Source organism: Falco punctatus (assembly GCF_963210335.1).
Source record: "Falco punctatus genome assembly, chromosome: 3".
Classification (NCBI taxonomy): Eukaryota; Metazoa; Chordata; class Aves; order Falconiformes; family Falconidae; genus Falco; species Falco punctatus.
The window spans coordinates 2,471,945-2,487,196 of NC_137582.1; the positions used below are offsets into that span (position 1 = coordinate 2,471,945).

Below are 15,252 nucleotides of genomic sequence, written 5' to 3' on the forward strand. Positions count from 1 at the left end.
ATACATGAAGGACTCGCATAATATGAGCAAAAGATTAGGGAAACAGTCGAGTCATTGGAGATAGCCTAATTGGTTTAGACTGCATTAACAGTGGTGGTGGGTTTTGTGGCATGAAACTTAAATGATACCTATGTTAAGAAACAGTGTGCATCACACAAGGTGTTCAGTCTTAATGTGAGCATCTGCTTGACTTCTAACTGGGTTGTTCCTTCAGGTGCACTTAGGGTCTATGTGTGGGCCCACTGAAGCTCACAGCTTTAAAAAAATGGTAAATTTAGCTTGCCTTGATTGACATACAAATTTCAGAGCAATTTCTTTAACCTATGGAATACACATATTCCTTTTTTACTGTATTGCGAAGTTTTTGTAGTCGTGATGAAAGTTACAGAAGTGCTTTCGTAGTAGAATTTGGATTTAATCTCATTTGAGTAGCACTTAGTAAAAAAAGTGGCTTTTGATTCGGGAATAGGCAAGTCTACTGCTTTGCTTTGTTTTTCTTTGACACAGGAGATGTTTTGTTTTTACTTTAGCATCCCCTGTAGTCTTTGCAGTACTGAGATGACAGCTATAACTCTTTTGAGTACTGAAGTGTGAAAACAAAAAGTGCATAACTGTTTCTGTTACGGTACAGAGAGACTGTGGCTGCAGCAGCTAAGTGTAACTTTTCTACAGTAAACTATTTTCTTTCAGTTGTAGCTATGGTTCTTACTAATGCAAGCTTGAAACGTGCATTTCAGGTTTTCAAATAATTTCAAAACAGTATTCTGAAGTGTTTTAACTCAGATTAAGTGTGTTGGGGAAAAAAGGCACTGAGGAATTACTCCATTTATATAGATCTACTTACAGTTACATGTATCCTGATCATGACTGCAAACACAATGCAGAAGGAATCTTAATCTAGAGAATTTACACTTACTGATGGTTGTCCTGTAAGAATATAACTATTTTCTCTAAATTAACAATTTTTTGTTCTTCTATGAAGTAATATTGTGTAATATATCTATTCTGCTTCTTGATTTTTTTAATGTTCAGAGCAGTGGTTCCAAGTGACCAAGGCTCACTTTTTCAGCACTGTAATCAGTCATACAAAAGTGCTTGCGAATTAGAGATCTGATTTGATTTTGGAGGTTGTTTTTTTGCTAATCTGACTTCAGTTCTTAAATATCTATTTTTAACTTTGCCATAGATGCCTGTAATGGTTCTGTTACAGACATTCGCTACAGATACACTTACAGTTCTAATTTGTGTTTTCATTTTTCATGTCCTTAAGCTAGTGTTTCTGGGATATAGAAGTTGTTTGGTTTGATCTTACCACTAAAGCTTGATACCTAACTTCCACTACTAGTATCTAGTACATGAATGCATAATTAATTTATAGGACTGAATTCCTAACATCACTAGTTCCATCCTCTGGATTTTGGTAAATTATTTTTTTAAATCTCCAATTTACGCAAGACACATACACTGTTACATAGTTCACAAAATCCTTTGTAGTTGGCCTACAACTATTGAAATGGCTTCAAGGCAAATTTAAATGTTATTAGTATTCGACTTGGAGATGACAGCTAAAAATTGTGGTTTTGTCATCTCCATTTTTCTTAAATGTTTGAAAGAAAATTCAAACGTTGTTGGTTTGACTTGTCCTTACTTCAAGGCTTGTCTTAAACCCAAAGACTTTTTCCCTTCAGAAATTGAAGCACTCTGTTAGCATAATCCTTAAGTGAAATTCAGTGCTACTGCTACTGAGATAATACAGCCATTCAGTTAAAGATCTCAACTCAGTTGTGATGCTCTGATGCTTTTTTAGCACAAATTAATTTCAGTAAGTAATACTTTTCTTGAAGGAAAGCTTTGTCAAAGTATTTGTCTTAGTATTAAATAAAACGGTTTAATAGCAAGCATCCCTGAGATTTCTCAGGCTTTGCTTTAACCTCTCCTGGCCTTGTAAAGTGAAGCCTAAAACCTTGATCCTAACCTCCCTTTATAATCTATAGAATATTTTTAAGGTATCAACCTTGATACATGTAACATCCTGTTGAGGATGCAATATCTGAATGTGTTTTAAGTTCCCAATTTTTTTAAGCCTATATTATTCCTGAATATTTTCACTTTAAAAAAGTACTAATTTATGCCTTTTTTTACTCCTTATTAGACATGTTGAAACTGGAGATAATGCATCTTATCAAGTGCCTTCTTTTAAGAAGACTTGTTACGTGTATATTTAGCTCCATACCAAAATTTTACTTTTTAGAAAACAATACATTTGTTGTGCTTGCATACCAAATTCTAGCTTGTGCACAGGTATGGTAAGTAAATTCCTAACGGTTATAATTTGATAACTTTTTATTCTGCTATTTCTGGATTAACTACAGGTTCAAAATAAACATATGTTACCATTCTTATTAATGTGCACATTTAAGCACATTTTGCCAATAAAGTAGCATTTTCCTCTCTAAAAATTCACATTCCTATTGCAAGCATAAGTAAAAATAAAAATTAAGGCTCACTCAATTGTGACTCAAACTAAGATATACTGGAAAAGTGAAATACTAGAGGATGATGATAATAAGCCTGAGAATATGGATAATCTTCCTCGCTACCTTGGGTTGGGTAGAGGGAACAGTTCATGTTACTTACAGCTAGACATCACTGTTAAAATCATAGAATGATTTGGGTTTGAAGGGACCTTTTAAAGAAAGATTCTGAGAGCCCCATCCAGCCTGGCCTTGAACACATGCACAGCTTCTCTGGGCAATCTGTTGCAGTGCCTCACCACTTTCATTGTAAAGAATTTTGTCCTTATGTCCAATTTAAACCTACCCCCTTTCTGTTTAAAACAGTTGCTCCTTGTCCTGTGACTGCAGACCCTGATTAAAAGTCTCCATCTTTATTATAAGCAGCGCTCCTTAAATGTTGAAAGGCCACAGTAAGGGAGAGTTGATTGGGTTCACTCCCCAGATTGAGATGAATTGTATTTGGAAGCAGATAGACTTGGTTTTCACAAAGATGGGGGAAGGAAAAGGTAATTTCTTACAAAGCCAACATGTAGGTACAGTCTAATTAAAGAAATAACAAAATTCTGGTTTATGCTTGCATGAGTGTGTGGATTTTTTACTTTTCCATTTATTCTTTTTATTCATATTTCAGTGTGTGCATGGCTGGAATCCTAATGGTTGAATGACTGTCACCCTACCTGGGGAAAAACAACTGTTGTAGGTTAGAATTTGCTGTCTTACATGTCAGAAGTAATATGAGGTGATGTGGATCACTGCTGCAGTTGTTCACAGCTTCCAGTTGTTCTCCTGTCATGTCTGGAATCAACTGGTTTATTTTTTGAAGAGTAACTTTTTGTTGAACATGTAGGTACTGTGCTGCAGAAGATTCTGAACTGGCAAAGCCAGTTCAGGGTCCAGGACAAAGGCAGGTATTATGCTCGGTGTGTTTTGTGTCTTTAGTCTTGTGATAAATCTCCCAATTTTCACAAAACTGAAACATGGACATACATATGACTGTTCTAAAATAAAAATGTGAAATAAAACTTGCATAAGAGTAACTTCAACGGTGGCTCATTTTAAAAAAAATTAAAAGGCAGGAAGCCTAGCTCTGAGTGGTATCCAGATGTGTTCGGTATTTTGGTGCTGACATTTTAAAATAACAGGTCTGTGTTTCACATGTTTAATACAAAACCTGAACAAAAATATTTACTGTTTGAGGAACATTAGGAACATTGAGTGTAGCTGGCTGTGCTTAAAGGCAGAAAATACATCAACATCTGGTAACACACTTTGTTAGATCAATTTACTGAACAATTCAAATGCCTGCCGATGTATGGAACTACAGATGCTAAAAGGAAGTGTTTCTTCATTGAATAATAGTGTTAGGGAACAGGTCCTAACATTCACAAGTATTTTTATTTTAAAGCTATCCCTACATTTACTTACCCACATGAAAGCAAGCTGTGAACTGACTAGTTGTGACTTCATCATCAAAGTAATTTTACTCAGTCATCCCATGCAAGGTGAAACTTGACATAAAAATCAGTATAATACTGAAGAGAAGAAAGTGATAAATGAAAAAAAGAAGAGCTAATGCTGAGGGAAGTTGGGAGTATCAGCTAGATGCTATGCCTGCTTTGGTCAGGGGTAATAACTTAGTTTGCTGGAAACAAATCCAAGAAACACTATAGGACTACTATGAAGTAGAAATGTCAAATTATTGCTAATAACGGCCAAAAAGGAAGTATTTAAGTAGTTTTCCATGGATGTATTTTAGTTGTATGAGTTGGTAAAATACTATTTTATTGGCAATCTTCACAGGTACTAATCCAATTGTTGTACTTCTAAACATTCACAGATTTTTTGAGTTTCTTTCTAACATAGTATAATGTGATTTTAAATGGTATTAGATTTTCTTTAGAATGTTTTTCCACACATTAAGCTACTCAGTGAGAGGTTGATCAATCACAAAATGCAGTGCTTCAGTAGTACTTTAACTGTACACAGTAAGGTACACTTTTCAGGTTTTGTATATAGTAATTATAGAAGATAATTTCAATACTGGATTTACAAATCACATTGGCACATTCTAATACTTCTGTGAAAGGCTTGTTCTCTCATTCTGTAAGGTATGTATGGTACCTTTACAGAAATTAAGTACTTAATTTACTTTTTCTCACATACTAAATTGCAAGTATAAGTAATGAGAAAATGTTATGGGGGAAAGAGTCAGGTTCCAGCAGAAATAGTTTTCATGACATTATCTTAAAGGAATACTGTGACATGAGTTAAATTCTATTATTTTCCCCACTGTGTTGGTACACTGTTCTGTGTAGTGAAACAAAAGATATTAAATGAGTTACTGGGATTTGCTTTATTTAGTCTAGTCCATGGTAACCAGATTGAAAAAGACCTTTTTTTGCAATGAAGAGCCTGCAAGTTGATTACCCAGCTTTGGGAATAAAATTATTCTTAAATTAACCACCTAAATTACTTGTGTATTCAATGGGGAAGAGTTAACTTCCTTCACTGGATTCACTGCTGCCAAATTAATAAATCCAGGAAAATCAAAACCAAAATGATAAAGATGTAACAAAATTTCAAATTTTCTTGTAGCCAGAATAATCTGGTTTACAGCAGTAAAATGTTTCTTTGAGAATAGGATGCAATGGTCTCAAGTACACAGATAATCACGGTTGCTAAAGCATGTCTGGAGGTGACAATGGCACCTGGCTAGAAGCTAGGATATGCTGAGTATGTTTAAGTACTATTTAGACATGTAAAGCCTATTTAAAGCATATTTAGTAGAAAATACAGTTAATAGGTACTTAGAGTGTAGGGCTGCCATCATCCAAAGAAATCTGTGAGATTCTGAATAGTATCCTGTCCTAATATTCAGAAGAGTAGAGTTTTAATTAGAACTGTAGCAAAAAGAAAACCAAACACTAGTTTCTTCTGTGATGCTTCAGTACTCATGTATTTGCAGTCTTGTAAAACTGAGGAATTGCCAGCAAGGACCTTTTTTATTTCACATGTCCTGAAAATACGGCACATTAACTCTGTTTTGAAGTATTACACAATCAGTGTACACAAAAATTTAAGACAGGTATGTGGGAGGTTCCATGCCCATTTGTGCACACAATTAGCCTGGATATGTTGGCAGTCAGAATACATAAAATATGTTCATATGAGCACTGGGGTAAAGAGGATATTCAAAAGGCTTCTGAAAGGGAATGAGATGACAGCATGGTAGGGAGGAAGGAAAATAAAGGCAGAAAGACCCTTCTTGTACTTGAGAATATGAGCAGGTCACGTCTGACATGGGCTGACAAATGAGTTTTGATAATGTACAGCGTTCAAGGTTTGGGAATAATGCTTTGTGGCCTGTAGAAGTGGAAACAAAAGTATTTTTTTCTTCTGTAACAAAGAAATAGTGGAAGGATTAAGAGGGCTAACTGATCAAATTTCAGATTCAGAAGCATTTTAATTGAGAGTTAATATAGCAGTTTTCTTTATCAAAAGGAACAATTACTTCCAGTAGTTATGCTGCTTGTAGTGAAATCATGAATTACGTACTTGAACCAAAGTTGTGGGTCAAGACTGTTTCATAGTTATTTGAACAAATGTGCTATATTTTTAAGTGGGAATTTGGTATCTAATCACTGATGCTTCAGAGTTTCAAAATCTACTTTTCTAAACCTGTAATTAACATGAAAGAGTATTTAGTTTTGGGAGAGGAACTCTTCCTTGTTTTAAAAATTTTGATGTCACCTGAAATCTCCATGCCAAGTAGCCTTTCTTTTCAAATTAAATTAAAAGTTATTTTAGGTGGTTTTATAAAGAAAAAAGTCTGTAGGCCATGTGCAAAGACAAGAAGAGTTGGTGATGGCAGCTGAAATTTGGCCTGCAGAACGATGTCCTTGGTCAAACCAGCAAGCAGTGAAAGACTTGGAAGGACTGGGAATCATGATGAATTTGATTTGATGGTAAGGTGTATCTGTGAATGTGATAGCTCAGAGCTGCGATATCTTGATTTGGATGAAATAAGTATAAAAATGAATCTAAGTGTTAGTAGGTGCACCAAGGTTTTTGAATTGATAGGTGAGACAGAGTAGAAGAAAAAGGTAAGAGAAAAGACTGCCTGCAATTTTTTCAGAGACCTGAGAAGCAGATGGATACCCCTCAAAAGTAGTTCATTAGGAGAGGGGAAAGCCCAGGAAAGTGAAAGAGCAAGATTCTAAAAGGAAAATGTCATTGGATCAAAAATGGTAAATACAACATGGACTATGTAGAAAAACTTTGTAGGAAATCTAGCTGAAAAGTCATTAGATACACTGTATTAGAAAGCACTTCCAGTAGGTATATTTGCACACCACTGGGTATAAAGGGAAAAGTCTATTAACACATTCACTAAACTTAATGGTAGTAGTGGTTGCTTACATTTGAGTATGTGTGAGTGAAGCTTTTACTTAACAATAAACTACTTCAACCTTAAACACCTGGAGAAATACAGAAATTATAAAGAATTGAAATGGAAAACAAGAGTAGACAAGATGGATCTGAATAGAGAGCTGTGTTGGCTAAGCATAGACAGAAGACGAGAATTGTGGGACGTGTGGGCACTAAACCACCCTAGGGTCATCGGTTCTTCCCCCATGGATAGACACGTTGCTGCATGGGCATGAGTAGAGATGGGTTAAAGGAGTCATAAGTGATGTGAGGGATGTCAAAGTAAACAAGATGTGCTTCTATGAATACTTAAGTAGCAGTAGGAAGACTAGGGAAAATGTGGGCCCACTGCTGAATGGCACAGGGGCCCTGGTGACACAGGGCATGGCAAAGACTAAGGTACCTTAATGACTTTTTGGGCTCAGCCTTTACTAATAAGAGGGGCCTTCTGAAATCCTAGGACCCAAAGATGGGGGGGGAAAACTACCTTTGCTGGAAGTGGATCAGCTTAGAGAATAGCAAAGCAGACTGGACACAAGTCTGTGGGCTCTGATGGGATGTACCCATGAGTGCTGAGGCAGTTGACAGATGTCATTGTGAAGCCACTTTCAATCTTTGAACAATTTTGGATATCGAGAGAGGTGCCTGAGGACTGGAGGAAAGTAAATGACACTTACCTTCAAAAATGGCAAGGAGAACCTGGTGAACTCTATGGCCAGTCAGCCTCACCTCAGTCCCTGGGAAGGTGATGGAGGAGCTAACTGTGGAAATAATTTCCAGGCACATAAATGACAAGGTCATCAGGAGGAGTAAACATGGATTTACAAAGGGGAAGTCATACTTGCTCAACATCTGTCCTGGTGGGTAAAGGGAGAGCAGTGGATATTGTCTGCTGTGACTTTGGGAAGGCTGTCTCTAGTAAGATCCTCATAGAGAAACTGTTGATGTGTAGGCTGGATGAAGAGAGGTGGATTGGAATTTGGCTGAATGGCTAGGTCCAGAGGGTGGTGATTGGTGGTACAAAGTCCAGCTGGAGGCCAGTAACAAGCAGTATACCCCAGGGATCAGTGCTGGGTCCAGGGCAGTGTACCCTCAGCAAGTTTGCAGGTGATGCTGAACTGGGAGTAGTGAGTGATATGCCAGAGGGTTGTGCTGCCATGCAGAAGGGACCTTGAGAGGCTGAAGAAATGGCCTGATAGGAACCCCATGAAGGTCAGCAAGGGGAAGTGCAAAATCCTGCACCTGGAGAAGAACAACCCCATGCACCAGAATATGCTGGAGGCCACCCAGCTGGAAAACAGCTTGGCAGGAGAGAACCTGGGTGGACACCAAGTTGAACATGAACCAGCAATGTACATTTGCTGTGGAGAGGGCTAATGGCATCCTGGGCTGCATTAGTGTTGCTTGCAGGCTGAGGGAGGTGATCCTTCCCCTCTGCTCATCACTGGTGAGATCTTACTTGGAGTGTGATTCCTTTTCTGAGCTCCCCAGTACAAAAGGGACATGGGCATATACTGCAGAGTTCAGTGAAGGGTCACAAAGATGACGAAGGGTCTGGAGTATCTCTTCTGGACAAGAGCCTGAAAGCTGGGACTGTTCAACCTAGAGAAGAGCAGGTTCTTTTCAGTGGTGCCCAGGGACAGGACAGTGGCACACACTGCCCACAGAGGTTGTGAAATCTCCATCCTTGGAGGTGTTCAAAAACCACCTGGGTATGATCCTGGGCAGCTGGTTCTAGGTGGTCCTGTTTGAGCAGGAGGTTGGATCAGGTGACCTCCAGCAGTCCCTTCAAACTTAAACCAGTCTGTCATTTGGCGATTATGTGTCATAGCAGTCATAGTGGCTGAGGCCGTAAGGCAGTCTGTTCTATCCCTGCATGTTGATAGCCCCTGATTCTTACATTGGAAATGACTGCTGTGTAATTCCTTTTGTACCTTAGAATATCTCAAGCTGGAAGGGACCCTTCAGGCCGGAGACTAAATCCCTGCTCCTTGCAAGACTACCTAAAACTAAACCATATGATGAAGAGTGTCATCCAGACACCCCTTGCACTCTGCTGGAGTGCCCTGACTGCTTCCCTGGGGAGCCTGTTCCAGTGATGGACCACTCTCTCAGGGAAGAACCTTTTCCTGATGTCCCATCTGAACTTCCCCTGAAGCAGCTTCATTCTGTTCCCTTGTGCCCTGTCTCTGGTCACCAGAGAGGAGTCAGCACCTGCCCTTCGACTGCCCCCCTTGAGGAAGCTGTAGACTGCGATGAGGTCACCCCTCACCCTTCTCCATTCCTTTGATGGTTCCCATTGGATTCTATCATATAAGCCTCAGTTGTCATTTTTAGTATGAAATGCCTTGATCTACTTAGTTTTTCCTTATTTGTAAGCTGTTCTATACTGTCAGTCATCTTTAACATAGTTTCTGATGTACTTCCAGTTCATTTATGTTCTTTCCAAATTAGAAGTAACAAAGTTTTCTGTTCTCTATTTCTAAAATTATATTTGATTTTACCATCCTGACCACTGGGCCAATCTTAATTACAGGTTCTGCGCTATTCACTACTGGTAGAACATCTATTACTTCATACAATGTTAGGACATACAAGTTTATATATATGTGTGTATATTAACTCCTGAGTGTCCCCTCTTATAGTTTGCTGCTTTTAATTTTTTTTTTTTTTGCTATTTTCATTCAGGTTGGGATTCAGCTACAGATGAAAGAGCTAGGCACCTGAAGTCCTGTTGTAGTTTATAGAAAGCAATTACTTCTATTTGCTCCTTTTGTTCTGCAGTTTGTCTCTAGGACAGTTGGCAGCACCATCCAATGCATTCCCCAAAAGGAAAGGCTCTACCATGAGAACCCTGTCCAGGCTTTCTTGACTGTGTGGCAAAACATACATCTATACATATGTTACTGTTTTTCACTGGTGATTGAGCCTCACTTTGGCAGGTTTCCCAATTCCAGAATGTTTGAAGGACTTTTTTTTTAGGCTTTTGACAAACTCCTTAAATTGTCTCTGACCTGCTTTTCTGATTTTTACATTCATTTTATTAGCATTTGTCCTTTGAGGTTAGATGCGGGTTCGGCTTTTCAAGCAATACCTCTTTTAATACCTCTCCTTACCCTGCTGTTCTCACCTTACTGAGCTCCTTATGCCCTTTCTCAAGCTTTTTCTTTTTTGACAATAGTTGTGTATTTATTGTGACTTCCCATAGGTTTCTCTAAATGTCTTCCTATATTGTGTATATACATTTCACTCTTTTAAATCTTTTAAAACAATTTATATAGCTTTCCTTTTTCAAATTAAGCAATACTGGAACTGATCTGTTGTTTTTACAAAGGTATGCAAAGGTTCCTATTCAAGTGGTTCCTCAATATTTTGAGTCAGTTCCTGTTCATCATTCATGTAAATCAAACTTCTGTAGTTCCCTGAGAACTTCTTAATGAATTAAGAACAATTTACTGTTTTTAAAAATCTGTTTTTAGCATCATGCCCTCATATGACTCAAATCTACATGGTGGTAATTGAATTCTCCTGTTACTGGGTTTCGTATCTCTGCACCTTTCTAGTCTCCTCCAGCCTGGGTCAGTAACCATCTGAGTGCTGCAGTACAGAACTGTACATCTCAAATCGTTAATTCTTCCTACACTAACTCTTAAAAAAAGCATGTAAATTGTCTCATAATATAGGAGAGATTATTTCCCACCCATCACCACTGCAATCTTATTAACTGGTTTTGAAATGCGGAAAAGACTTTCTCATCATGTGGATCTGGTGTTATAATTACTCTTCAAGAATAAATATATGCTGGCTCTAAAAAATGTACTTTTTTCTCCCTCAAATGTTTTTTTTTCCCCATGTTTTTCAGCGTGTCCCATTTCCTGCTGCTTTCACTTGCACCTTGTCTGAAGGATGCTGTGAAGATTATGGCTAGTCATTCTTGAATCTTTTTACTGACTTTTTTTTTAACTTGGTATTGACTATTGTCTATGCCAATAGGTGCATTTCCCTTTCTTTGGCTTCACTTGGAAAGTATCACATTTGCTATTTCTTTATATTACTTCAGCAGGCTGTGTCTGGGAACTTCACTGCTCACCCCTGCCCCCACTACAATGAAGTCAAATAAGCAGCCGGTACCCTGTCCTGAGGAGGCATTCTACAGAGTAGCCAAAACCAAGTAATAAGCACAGTTTTACATCACTTACTCTCTAGGCTTGTTTAAAATACTTTGTGACCGTGTTTTGATCTGTGATTAGAATTAATAAAGTCTATCCTGATCGTATTTGCATTCTTCATTTAGTGATGCAGTTTTTCAAATATATTTATTTGTGATAAAATGATTCCATTTTTTTCTGATAAGTTTGCCAATGAGAATTTATGCGACTGACTTGAAAAGGGATAGAAAATCTTAAGGCCAAATCTGGATCTTTTAAATTGGAAATTTCTACTGAAATCGGGACAGAGTATTTTCACTCAGTACTCTCAAGAATATTTAGATGATGGCTTGATAGATAGAAAGGGTAGTGTAGAGCTTGTACTTGTTTGTTTTTTCTTCTGTGTATCTGTTACAGTATACAGTAAGGGTGTGACTTCCTTGGAACAAGTCTATTTGCCTACAGAGCAGTCATTTAAACTCAGTTATGGTCCATGGGGTGAAATGATCTCCTTTAAAAAGGTGATCTCTATTAGCAATGCTTTAGACATCCTGTTAAAAACAGAGTAAATGATGCAAATGTCTCACAGACTGTAACTCTAGGTCTCTCCCTTTACCATGGGGGGGAGGGAGACACGGGACGGGACATGCCACCTCTAAATGGATCAAATAATTTTGAAACCTGTTTTGGTTTAGCTCTGATAATTTTTTTCATCCATATGTTAAGTCTCCAAAGTAATGGAACGCAAGCTAATGCCTATCATTCTTTCAGAAATTTAAAACCAAAATATACTTATTTGTTGTTCTTAAGTGTGTACAGAGCATCAGGTTATATCTTATAATCACCCTGCACATTTATTACATGTTTGAATGTTTCCTCCAGCAGCTGGAAATCTCTTCTTTGAAAGCAGAAGAAAATGTAATTTTTCTGACCCACTCAATCTATTACATGCAGTGTGGTCTTTGGATTGCATTTAGAAGCTTATACAGGATCAGAAGGGAGCTGCAACTGATTCCTCTGTGCAGGGTTTGAGTATGATATAGCCTGACAGCTTCAAATTAACCTCTTATTCTATGATTGTGATTTCACATACTGTAAGTCAAATTCTAGTGAAGTTGACTGATTCCAGCAAATTGGTTTGGGTGTCTCTATATGTGAGAATGACTCAAGCTAGTGAGAAGTTCACTGAATCATGTCTAGTTTGTATCTTTCAGCATTTTTTGCATAGTGTGGATTTGCACTAAAATGTAAAGAAAAATGACAAACTACAAATCTCTTTTAGACTTTTGCTGGCTGTGGGGGAGGGAGCTGTTGACAAAGAGGCCATGGGTGTCATATTTAGTGGTAAGTGATCCATATATTCACAGGGGCCGTGGAGGAGTGCCTCCACCACCAGCAGGAGTACCAAGAGGGGCACCAGCACCTAGAGGAGTGCCTCCCAGTAGAGGACCAGTCAGTCGTAGCCGTGGACTTCTAGCACCCAGAGCAAGAGGAGTACCTCCACCGGCAGGCTACCGGCCCCTTCCACCACCTCCAGCACAGGAGACTTATGGTGAATATGTAAGTCGATCTGTTGACGTACCAGGTGTAAAGTGTTTAGTTTTGGAGGGGTGATCCTAACTATCTCTTCAGGACTTGGTAGAATCTCTTTAATTAGTACCTAATTAAGTCTTGCACCCAGATTCTATGGCAGATGTGGTCATCTCTTCTCACCTTTTCAGACTTGGTGTTTCATATCAATAAAACTTCAGGTTATATGTACTACGATAAAGACAGTGCATTTGGCAAAACAGTTGTGTACCTCTTAAAATATTGGGTTTCTGCTTTAGGAAAATCTGAAAAATCACATTGTCAGTAGATTTTTTTAATTCTCAACTAAAACTGAGAGTAATACTCCACTCTTCTTCCTAAACCTATCTTTGTGGTCATATAGCTGTTCAACAATTAGATAATAAAAATATTTCTATGAAAACTTCAGAATTGATACTAAAATTTTAACAGTGTATGGTTTATCTCCGTAAGCCATACAATACTTTATTTGATTTTATTATATTAAAAATTAAAAATAACAAAATAATTTGTATTCTAAATGACTGAAAATTATAGACAGTTATGAATTGTTGGGGTAAATTTAACAGAAATTGAACTTACAGAGCAGTGAGACAAAGAAAAAAGCTTATTAAATCAAAATAATGTAATAGAATGGATTTAGTCTTGCAGAAAAATAACATTTTCAAGGACAATGCTTTTAATGCTTTATGTATCTTAAAGCTTTTAGCGTGCCCTCTTTATAGCTATGTCTGTCTGGACTCTTGAGTCTCTTACTCAGACTAGCAAAAAAGGAGTTTCTGAGTTCCAGAAAATGGTTTTGCTGTTTAGACACTTTTTCTTTTCTTTCAACCTTTCCTCCACCTTCTCCCTTTCTTTCACTGCCCCCCTAACCCCTCTAAATCAAACCCCAGCCTTTGTCCTTTTTGATCAGAAAGGTAGTTTTCTATATAACTCTTACAGCTTTATGCAGAAAGAAGTTAAGTTTGTTAGTACAAACATTTATAAACATACCTGAAAAATTCAAAAGAAATTAATGTAGTCTATTAGTTTTATAGGAACTAGTACTTGAACAATGTATCTAAATGTCCCCTGGCTATATACCTGACTTGACTTGACTAGTCAAGGTGGGTACTGCAATAAGTGGGTTATTTCACAATGTTTTCAAAGGTATTAGTCCTCAGTAAGCAGCCTGTTTCCAGGTCATACACTGTAGAACATGTGGTGATGTGGTAGAAAATAAACCTCATCTATTAACTTCATATTTAGATACATATCTGCTGTTTATGTCATGTGTATATGGAAGCGGCATAGAAATAAGAGCTGTTTGAATCAATATCCTGATGTATGCTTCACTTCTGAGAGAGAATAATTAGAAAATAGTACTAAACTATGCTAAATAACTTACAAAAAGGATGTTTTCTAGAACTGAATCACTTATCTTCCAAACTGGGATATATATATTTAAAGCTGTAACTGATGGAGCAATGCTAGCTGGTCCATTTTAAAATTACCATATTTTCTGTGTCTCCTTCATGAATGGAGATTCATTAGAATAAAGTTTTGCTAGAACATGAACCATTAGTGTACTGTATGTTAAATTTAATGCATGGTATTTTTTTTTACCTGGTCATTTGTAGTACATTATCAAAGTGCCTTAACTGTATCTTTTACAGGTTGGTTAAGGTCACATAGTAGGAGTCATTAATAGTTATTTCTGACCTTTCCTTACTAATTGCTGTTTAGCTGTATCTAGTATTAATGGCTGGTTTGCCAATCTGAGTATCTGAGCAGGGTAAGGCATCACTGTTTGCTGGGAAGTGTGTGTAGAATGAGAACGTGAGTGAGATTGTGGGTATCGTGAGAAGTTACTTTAAGCAGCGTATAGTTTCAGAGCCATGGAGACTGGGGATATCCAGAGAGGTTACAAAGCGGCCTTTAGAAGTGTTACTGCGTTTGTGTAGCGGGGGAGCTACAGGGGTGGCTTCTGTGAGAAGGTGCCGGAAGCTTCCTTGTCCCTGACAGACCCGACGCAGCCGGCTGCAGGATGGCCCCGCGGCCGGCCCAGGCCGAGCCCCTCAGCGCCGGCGGCAGCGCCTCTGAGAGACCGTATTGAAGAAGCGGGAACAACCCGCACAACAACGTGCAGCGGGAGAGGAGCGGGATGTGCGGGAGCCGCGGCCCTGCAGCCCCCGGGCAGCGCCGGAGGGGCCGGAGCCGCTCCCGGCCCGGAGCAGAGATTCCCCCCCAGCCCACGGCGCCCCCGGCCCGCGGAGCCCCCGGGGGAGCGGCTCCCCCCCCGCAGCCCGGGCAGGGCCCCCCCCGGGGCAGGGGGTGCCCGCAGGGGGCTGTGACCCGCGGGCAGCGGCGCCGGGGCAGCTCCGGGCAGGGCCCGTGGCCCCGCGGGGAGGAGCCCGGGCCGGGGCCGGGCTGGGGCAGGGCCTGTGCCCCCGGGGGCGGGGGGGCTGGGGCCGGCCGGGCCGGGGGGGCTGCGCCCGCGGGGGGGACACGCTGCGGCAGGGAAAGAGAGGAAGGAGGAGCGGGGGAGACGAGGAGCGATAAGCTGAGCGCGGCCCTCATTGCCCAGAGCCCTGCGCTGCTGCTGGGAGGGG

At 39.4% G+C, this 15,252-nt stretch overlaps 1 protein-coding gene and 1 long non-coding RNA gene across 5 annotated transcripts in view; one reads left to right on the plus strand and one right to left on the minus strand.

Annotated features, from left to right (window-relative positions):
- Positions 1-15,252, minus strand: part of LOC308059915 — a 370,995-nt gene that overhangs the window by 285,485 nt on the left and 70,258 nt on the right. The window lies entirely within an intron of this gene.
- The window catches only part of KHDRBS3 (KH RNA binding domain containing, signal transduction associated 3), a 110,226-nt gene that overhangs the window by 58,144 nt on the left and 36,830 nt on the right, over positions 1-15,252 (plus strand). For 2 of the 4 annotated variants that reach the window (XR_013926478.1, XM_080377892.1), the window contains exons 6-7: positions 11,005-11,115; positions 12,460-12,652. Coding sequence is in view for 3 of the 4 variants with exons in the window: in XM_080377892.1 (XP_080234018.1) it covers positions 11,005-11,115; positions 12,460-12,652 (304 nt within the window). In the remaining variant the exon portion in view is untranslated. The remainder of the gene's footprint in view (positions 1-11,004; positions 11,116-12,459; positions 12,653-15,252) is intronic. The other 2 variants (XM_080377893.1, XM_080377894.1) reach the window with 2 other exon arrangements.